Here is a 9514-nt window from a genome sequence, read left to right as displayed (position 1 = left end):
AGTATATTTGTTGATAAGATGATAGTGTTACAAAATTGCAGGCAGCAGAAGATATAAGAAGGCATTTGTTTTGAATATATTTTAGATTTACAATAAAAGATGACAAAAACTCACGAGGAGTGAGAATCCATGACACCAGACATAGCAAGAAAAAGCAACAAACAAAAAGCCATCTGTTACATTATTGTATCTAAAGTAATCTTTTGATCCTCCACAGCCCTTTTTTTTTCAAACTTTCATTCTAGCCAACCTTATAAACGAAAAGAAAAAAAGTTACTAGTAACTTAGACCTGTCCCGCAGTTTCTATTTAAAACACAAACTACTACAAATCAACACAAACTAATTACAAATCTACTCACCAACTCTGTTAACAACAAAGATCATGAAAATGTGTTTCACTCCGTTTATCATCTTAAAAACACAGTTGTCTCCTTTATGCAGCTTATTGTCGATGACAAAACTTTTCCAATATACTCCATATTCCCTTCCACCCCTGAATATATCAAGCATATGCCGCCATTCTCCAGGATTCTTGTGATGCACAAAGATTAATTCTACCTTCTTATTTGGTAACCAACGGTCTCCAAAACCTTTTGGAATGGTCTGTAACATTTTAGGAACATCAAAAATGACTCAGTCTTAAATCATACCCAAATCATATACATTAAGCAACATATTAAGTCTAAAGAATGTTAAACAATTTTGAATGTTTAACACTTTTAAATCTAAAAATCAATTTAATATGTTTGATTTAAACGGTACTTTGATTTTATTCTAAACTGCACTAACCTCAATTAATATGATAGAAATTAAAAAAAAACTTACAAGGTAAAAAGAATTGGATGTTGCACTCTTGCTTAAGGTCACTGAAAACATTGGTTCCGCCCTTTTCACAGGATTGAGAACTGCAACGGCCTCTGTTTGCATGGAGGAGATACAATAAAAATGATACAAAAGTATTTCTAGCATGTTCTGATATCTTTCAGTTTTGAGATCTTTGAACTTTCTTACCTGAATTATCCCTCATAAATGAGCCAGATGCAACATTTGGACCTGCAGCCGATGTGGAAGAATCTGCTGAGACAATTTTCTTATTAACATAGATCATGAAAATGTGCTTGACTGTGTTTATCAACTTAAGAACACATTTGTCTCCTTTATGCAGCTTATTATCAATGACAAATCTTTGCCATTTTATTCCATATTGCCTTCCACCCCTATATATTCCAAGCACATGCCGCCATTCTCCAGGATTCTTGTGATGCACGAATACTAATTCTACCTTCTTATTTGGTAACCAGCGGTCTCCAAAATCTTTTGGAATGGTCTGTAACACTTCCAGAACATAAAAAATGAGTTGATTTAATCCTAAAATGGACTAACCTCAATTAAAATGATAGAAACAAAAACCTTACAAGGATAAAAGGTTTGGATGTTGCAGTCTTGGTTAAGGTCATTGAAAACATTGGTTGTGTACTTTTTCCAGGGTTAAGAACTGCACGGAGGAGATACAATATTTTGTGAAAATAAAATAAAAGGATTTAGTATGTTCTGATATCAGATAATAGATTTCTATAGTTCATCACGATTGTTGTTTTGAATTTTTTTTTCATCAATGATTCGGATCATATTCAATGATCTATCAGCACTGTTTTATTAAAAAAAAATTGTACATTGAAATTAAGAAAAAAAAAGAAGAAGACAACACTGTTTTGATATCTGTCAGTTTTGAGATCCTTCTTTCTTACCTGAATTAGCCCTCATAAATGAGCAAGATGCAACATTTGGAACTGCACCTGACGTGGGAGTGGAAGAATCTGCTGAGGCGATTTCCTTGTTTTGACTGCAAATTCCCGAGAGGATTTCTTCTTTAGGATCACACAATGTATCATTCTGTTCATGTTCACGTTGAATTGCACCAAATACTTGCACCACAAAATACATATCCCTGACATGCCTGAAAACAAGAATGTCTCTTGCTTTTATATGATTGTCAGAAACAAAATCTTGCCATCCATCTCTAAAAGATGCAGATGCACCAGTACAGCACAATTTTACATGCCATAAGTGACCACTTGGCCCCATGAGAATCGCATTTTTACAAACCCTAAAATTCATTCTGCCTGCAATCTCGGCTGGGATCTCCTGCATCCAGTGACGCGAAATTTAATTCAATCCTAAACAGAACCACCCAAAAGGAAATCTTCTTTTCAAATAAAAAAAATAACAAACATCGCTAATTCCTCAATTTTTTTTTTTTTTGTTCTATTAACAGGGAATGGTTATCTTCATGTTGTTTGGAGATATTAACACCTTCGTTGTACCATGGACAACGAATGGATTCATTTTTAAAGGTGGTATTATGATCTTCCTCTAGGGGGATGGACAACTCTTGGATTCAATTTTAAAGGTGGTATTATGATCTTCCTTTAGGGGATGTAATTCTCTTTGGTTTTGAGTAATCATTTGTTTGGATCTTCATTATTTTGTAGGTTATATTTGAAGTTGGCATGGATTGATCGATTTGTGCTAATTGATATTAAAGAGACTTGGGTGAGGTCAAATATCTAGATATGAACGTGAATCCATAACGGAACTAAAGAAAAGTTTGCTCTTTATTGCAAGATTTAATTGCTTGGTGTTGTGTGTATAAGATAATCTTGTATCCCATTCTTGGTCTAATTAGTAGGTGAATACTCTTAAGAGATGTTGTTCACTTGGAACTATCAAATTCATTCTTTATTTATATCCCATATTCTTATGTGCATTATTTTGGAGCTTTGTTAGTTTTGAGGAATTGTTGAAAAGGAGGTGCATGATTCTATGTAGTTCCACTGTTCTCCTTGTGCTTGGCCTTGGATTATGATAATAGTTTTGAGGACTTGTTTGGAGAGGTATAAGAAATGATTTTTTTACTCTAGGAATTTATCTTTTTGTGGGAATGGTTGATTTTCTTAATCAACCTTTGGTTTGAGAGGTTTACATCTATTATTGCCATGTTTGCACTTTGAGTTGAATTCTTAGATGTTGGAATAAACACACAACATGACACATGCTAGTGTTGTTGGTATAAGGAAATGTATTGATTTGTAGGTTATCCCTTACCTAATATATGGTCTTTTTCCTTTAAGGGTTCTTATGTACGTGGAATTGGAGTTTGTATGGAGATAAGTATAGTTGTTTGTACTTTTATCTTTTAGCATAATTTGGTAGCTCTTTAATTTATTTATTTATTGGTGTGGAGGACTTGGGAGAGGTTTTTGGATTATTAATATATTTTTCATGTCCATACTTACATTTCCTTGACACTATGTGATCAATTAGCCACATTCTTAATCCGAGTGCTACAGGAGGACTTCTTAATTCCTTGATCTAGTTTTCATATTTTACATTACCCATGTAGTATGAATTATAGAATCTACATGTATTCTATATGAAAGAGGCCCCTCTCTTGGGCTGACCTTAAACATTTTGGTAGCGTTAAGATGCTTCATATATTTTTTGTTGCATATCTATGTGTATTTTTACCTTTGAGATTTACTTTTGTTTGTGGAGATACAAGGACCTAATTGTAATTTTTGGGTAGATATGTTGATGGCATGAGGTTCTAGCTTTGTTGGATTGTATACATTGATTTGATATATGGATAGATTAGATGAGCTAGCAACTTGTTGTGGTTTCTATTCTAGCCAATTTGAGTGAGGCAACCTCTCAAAGCGGTTTCTTGCCATTTTAATATGGGTTTTATGTTCATGCATAGATTTGTGTAAGATTCAATGATAATTAATTTTTTTACCTTGGCATGGTCCTTGTCCTATCATGGTTTGATATGATGGAGGATAAGAGTTCTTGCTTGATATGGTGGTTACCTTGGTTGCTATTCTAGATATATTTTTGAAGCATGAAAGCATGTTGAATAATCTGAAGGCATGGTTAGATAAGGGATGTTTTCCCTTGTTGATTATTTCTATTGATATATTTACAATGTGTGATGTTAATTGCAAAAATGTTAGGATTAGATGCTATCTACCTTGTAAATCCTAGGTCATTTTACATGTTTCAAACACCATTAAAAAATGTCTCTAGGAACTTAGGTGTTATTAGAATTAATTTATAATGTGCAATTTGTAATACATTCATAAGGAAGAAGGGGTCCATTGATAATGGTAAATATGACTTGTGAAGTAAAAATAATTAATTAAAAAAAATTCACCTATAAGTGGAGTACTCAGGAAAGTATGGATGACTCTTGAGTTTTGAATTTGCATATTTTAGTATTCCCTAGGTTGGGTGCTTGTGAAAGTGAAGGAAAGGATGTTTTGGATGTCTTATAATGTGTCATTTATCATTCCCTAAAATTGGCACTTGGGAGAGAGGACAAAGACTTTGGGATGCATTTGTGATGACCACTCACACTTCAAGAGGCAATCCAAAGGTTGGAATTGGAAAGAGGCACTTTGGGTTTCATTTTTGGTTTTGGATCTTTAAATTGGTGCCTTTGACAGTGGTAGGGTTGTAGCTAAAAAGAGAGGAGTGTGCAATAAATAGGTTGCAAAGGTTGTAGGAATAGGATAAAGATTTGGATGTGTTGAGATTGTTCATAGGTACACATGTGCTACTAAATTGAAGGAAAAAGAGGAGAATATTTAAGTAAGATTGTATTGTCATCTATTTTTCAAAGTTATATATTCTTAAGATCTCTTCTTGATATAGTCTTTTCTCTCAATGGTTTCTCCATATAAATCCTATGTAATGTGCTGCAATAATGTTGAACATAGCTAATTTAGATCAATTAAATTTCATCATGGTGATTAGAAGATTAAGAAAACTTAATTCTATATTTGCATAAAAAAATTACATTTTTACATTGTAGTAGTTTAAGTCTTCTATCTCACCTAATCGGTATCATAGTTTGTTAAACAATTAGTTTAGAGATTGAAATTTCTCATCATTTTCACCATAATTTGCCAAAGCAATTATAATTCACTTATTAAAATATGACCAACTAATAATAGTATTTATAGTTATGTAGATAATTATCTAATAGCTATTATATAATCAAAATAGATTAGGTTAAACACATGTTATTGTAAAACAACATGATGTGGTGATCTAGTGAATAACACAATCATGTTGATATTTATGATATTATGAATCGAGAATAAACTTATTGATGAAAGGTCCCCTCAACATTTGTTAACCAAGTCAACCAATTAAAATATTTTTTTATAATGAAATTTAATAAAAAATCATCAATAGAATTAAAATCAACTATTCTACCAATTCAATAGTGCTAAGGTATTGCAATAAATTATTATAAAGATCATGATCCAATGTATAAATATTTGAGTTGTTTCTCCAAGTATAGTGATTACATAGTAAAATCATAATTCTAGACAAATTTTATATGTAATAAGATTTGTGAAATAAAACACATATAACAAGCAAGAATGTCATACCTCCACCGTTAGTTGTGAATAATGTCTTGTACTTAGTAAATTACTAAAGGGGACATTCACATTTTGAGTTAACTTAAGTCTTGGGTGTCTTTTCTATAAGTCTTAGTTGTCTAATATTTGTGTCATGTTATTTGTTCATACCACATCATACCTCCTTGTCTATATAAAGAAGATCATTGTACATATGTAATATATCTGGACATTGTTCATCATTTGATCATATCTCAATATTCAACCAAGCTTATTTCTCTCATACTCTCTTGTGGAAGGTATCTTTGTTATTGTAGGTGATCCTAGAATCTGCAACTCCTACATCCACCATAGTCCATATCTAACAATGGCACCTAGTGATACATCCCTCACATTCTAACTCAAAATTCCTTTAAGATTAAAAGGAGTCTAGCACAATTAATGAGCATTTGATGGAAGCAAACTTGAATTAGGTGAGAAGATATTACATTCCTTTATATGTGCCTATACACTAGACATTGATATATATGTCTAATTCCTATAAAATAATAATCAAACATACCAACGACCTTATAAGCTCGTCACACATCATCCCTTAAACCATACTTTATAATAAATGTTTCATATCTAAAATTTAATAGAAAATTAGATGATTTTATTACTAACACTTCATATTGTGAATCAAGAACATATATGTCATTCAATTTAGTCCCGTAGAAAGCAAAGTTAACATAAAAGAAATCAATGCATGTAGTGTTTCTTCATAAGCCCCAAAGAATAATCTATATCATAATTGCTTCTTGGCCAAATTTTAAACAATACAACTATACACCCAAATGCTATTTTGTGCAATATGCCAAGCCATCATATTCACTCAGTCTATATGTCAAATCATTAATTCCATGAAAGTATCCACCTTAAATTCCCTATATCAAAGCTTTAAAACCCTTAAAATGGCTTTTTCCAATATTAGAAACTTTATTAGATCATACACAAATACAAGAGAAACACTAATTTTATGAAGAAAGAAAAAATGCATGTCACAAATTTTGTAAGTGTAACACTATTACAAGGAGACTGACTAATGGCATGTGGAATTTCACCAACATCATCAACTAATATCATGAGTGGATTCATAAGGCCATTAAAGACATCAAATGAGGTAAGGCACCTAGTCTATCCCACTCCCATGATATTACTATTGATGTTGTATTCTTCACATGAATGGTGTTTAGTGAGCTCAATCTTTTTTGCTACATATCCTTCTTTCATTGGTAAATCATTATCAGTACTCTTATTTCTTTATGTAGTGGCCTAATCTTCATCCCCACCTCAAAATATTGTACAACCACACTGATTCCCAAACATGATTAACTCCCCCCAGCTCTACAATAAGCAACACCATACACATTTTCACATTCTACAAAAAATATAGAATGTGAAAATTACATCAAATTAGATCAAGAAGCTCCAAGATGAGTAATGTAGAAGAGGAGAGAGGGTTTTCACTTACATAATCTTCCCCATTCAAGAAAGGAAAGCTCTTTTAAATCTCCTTCAAAAACTATTGACTAGGATTAATAATTCTCCACCAAAATTTTGTCATGCTCTCATTAATATTTCTTGTTGCCTATGTCTTCCTTTCTCTTTCAAAGATCTCTTTCATTTGATTTTGTTATTATCTTATTCATATCATATGAATGTTACACAATGATAAATTTTAAATAAAATATTTTTATTCTTAGGAATTATGAAGGAAGGTCCAAAAATGTCATTCTATACATTTTTTAAATAAATTAGAAATCAATACTCTTGCACCTTGTGTGTACTTCTACATTTTACATTTGTGTCTAGCAAGTTAGGTGCCAACTGCCACATCTAACAAAATTCCTCTATCATTTATACATTGATAAATGTTGTACCTTATCTAAAATAGAGGATGTGATAATTTTTTAGGTTCTCCATTAATTCATTTTTCACCATTCTCCCTAAGAAAAGGGTAATCCAAATTGTAAAATGAATCATTTTTCTAAGTATAACCACCACCAAAATATTAATTTAGGCAACCACACGATGAAGCCTATGAAGACTCCCTCTAAGCATTGACTTGGAATAAAAAAAAATTGTAACTTTATTATAAGTCGTATAACTTTTTCAGGTTGTAAAGTCTTGCATAAATACAACCAATCCTTGAATTAGTGTGAATAACCTGTGTAACAAAATTTGTATCAAATTTGTATTTAAGTTCATGCCACTTCCATCCAACCATCCAAGATAGAGATTACATAAAAAGATATGCTTTATTCATATCCTTTCTTCTTCTTCTTCTCTGAAAAAACATACTTGATACAACATTCTCTTTGTAAATTTCAGTGGATGATCTCAAAATCGTGTCCCAACAATTGAACCACCTATATTCATTATACTTCAATGAAAACTATTTGTATTCTGAAATATTTCAGACTATCATGATTAGTTTTGATCTAAAAATTTGTACTCATGAAATATGAATACCATATTGAGTGTCCACCATTTCATTCTCTGGTTTAACTAGCAACATCAATACAATTCCTTGACCTGTAGTACCTATCGCTCTCAACCATACAAAAACTAGTAAATGATCTTCACACGAAAGCAATTTTCTTATGTAGTTCAGAGAGAGGAGCTGCAATATGTTTTCAGTGCTTCACAAGCTTGGACTGGTAACTTATCATATCTAAGAATTCCCCATGAACACACTAAGATTCTTAATGTTCTTGGGAACCGGGTAGTCCAGCATACCCTTGAATGCACTTGAAATTTGAATGCATTCATGTTATAGGAATGACATATATTCCACCTGTAATATATTCACATTTTGATGGGTTGGCCTAAGGATGATGTTCCACCAGAAGATGTAAAATCTGATCAACATGTTTCAAGTGATTTTTTCGTGTTAAGTTGTAGATGAGTATATCCTAAAAGAAAACTGGTCCAACATTTTGAAAAGCTTAGAAACAAACTTCGTCCAACTTTGGAAAGGCTGACCATATCAGTAGCATAGATGATTATTTTTTCTGAGTATCTCATGGTTTATGTTAGAATTAATTATGTTGGCACTTTGCAATTTTGTGGCTCATATGTATTCATTATATATTTGGAGCCCATATTTGTTAGAGTGATCCTAGTCTTCTCTAAGAATTTTCAAAACTTTGGGAAGTTTTGAAAAGGAGAAAATACATGGTTATACTCACCACATAATACAGAGAATTTCCCAGTTTGGTAACATTAATGGAGAGCTGAAAAAGGCTACACCTTACAAACATTTAAGCACCCAGTTTCTGAAAAAAAATTAGTTCATATAGATCTTAACTCTAAAACTCTCAATCACCTCAAATAAAACACTTGTTTTTTGTTTAGGATTTCTGTATCTCTAAGATTTGAAAACCTAGAAGAGTGTATATCATGGTTACAGGTGTAAAGAACAAGAAGATATTAACAAAAAATTCACTCACCAATTGAGAGGAGAAGTCCTCTTCCATGACCTTGTAAAATGAAGCTCCATCAGAACTGAAAGCCAAAGATGAATGAATACACAGACATTTGTAGGTGCAATATTTACATGCCATTGATAACACCACCTTCCCCTTGGCCTCCTCTACTCAGACTCACTAAGTAAGAATGAATGAGAATGAGTTCTGAATCTCAGAAATTGAATATAACGTGGAGGAGGTGTGAATGAATGCAATTATGAAAAAGACTAGAGGCAAATGAGGATAATAGTTTTACAAATTATGTTCTCAACTCTTCGTGCATTCTCCTGATTGTAAGATAATGAGTTCTGCACGTACCAAATTAAATTTTAGCATGATGGAGCAATCATGAAAGGACGGGACTTTTAACAGTACATGGTTCTTTATCAAGATTTAAAATCTCTGATGGTTTGAGAATTAGTCTTGATTGTAGGAACTTCAATTTTTTCATGATGGAGGTGTGAACGGATGTTTAATCATGAAAAAAAGAGGCTAATGAGAACAAAGCTTTTATTCAAGGCATGTTGCTTAATTCTTATCATTAAAATGTTTGATGTAAATTTGTGTAACTA

At 32.2% G+C, this 9514-nt stretch overlaps 1 protein-coding gene across 1 annotated transcript; it reads right to left on the bottom strand.

The window, feature by feature from the left end:
- Positions 1-352: 352 nt before the first annotated feature.
- On the bottom strand, positions 353-2086 carry LOC131870668 (B3 domain-containing protein REM5-like). Its single transcript, XM_059215895.1, has 4 exons — positions 1750-2086; positions 1013-1336; positions 827-918; positions 353-604 (listed from the first exon to the last, which is right to left on the bottom strand). Exons 1-4 carry the CDS (start codon positions 2084-2086, stop codon positions 353-355), a joined length of 1005 nt encoding a protein of 334 aa, XP_059071878.1.
- Between the last annotated feature and the right edge of the window lie 7428 nt (positions 2087-9514).

Source organism: Cryptomeria japonica, chromosome 2, assembly GCF_030272615.1.
Source record: "Cryptomeria japonica chromosome 2, Sugi_1.0, whole genome shotgun sequence".
NCBI lineage: Eukaryota > Viridiplantae > Streptophyta > Pinopsida > Cupressales > Cupressaceae > Cryptomeria > Cryptomeria japonica.
The sequence above is the reverse complement of the archived record's forward strand: the minus strand, read 5'-3'. Positions and strand labels throughout refer to the sequence as shown.

Excerpts from the sequence above, each read along its gene's own strand:
- LOC131870668 (XM_059215895.1), bottom strand. The coding sequence starts at position 2,086 with ATGGGGCCAAGTGGTCACTTATGGCATGTAAAATTGTGCTGTACTGGT. Across the intron at positions 1,337-1,749 it reads ATTTATGAGGGCTAATTCAG|TGTTACAGACCATTCCAAAA; the intron begins GTAAGAAAGAAG and ends ATGTTCTGGAAG. Across the intron at positions 919-1,012 it reads ATTTATGAGGGATAATTCAG|AGGCCGTTGCAGTTCTCAAT; the intron begins GTAAGAAAGTTC and ends CCATGCAAACAG.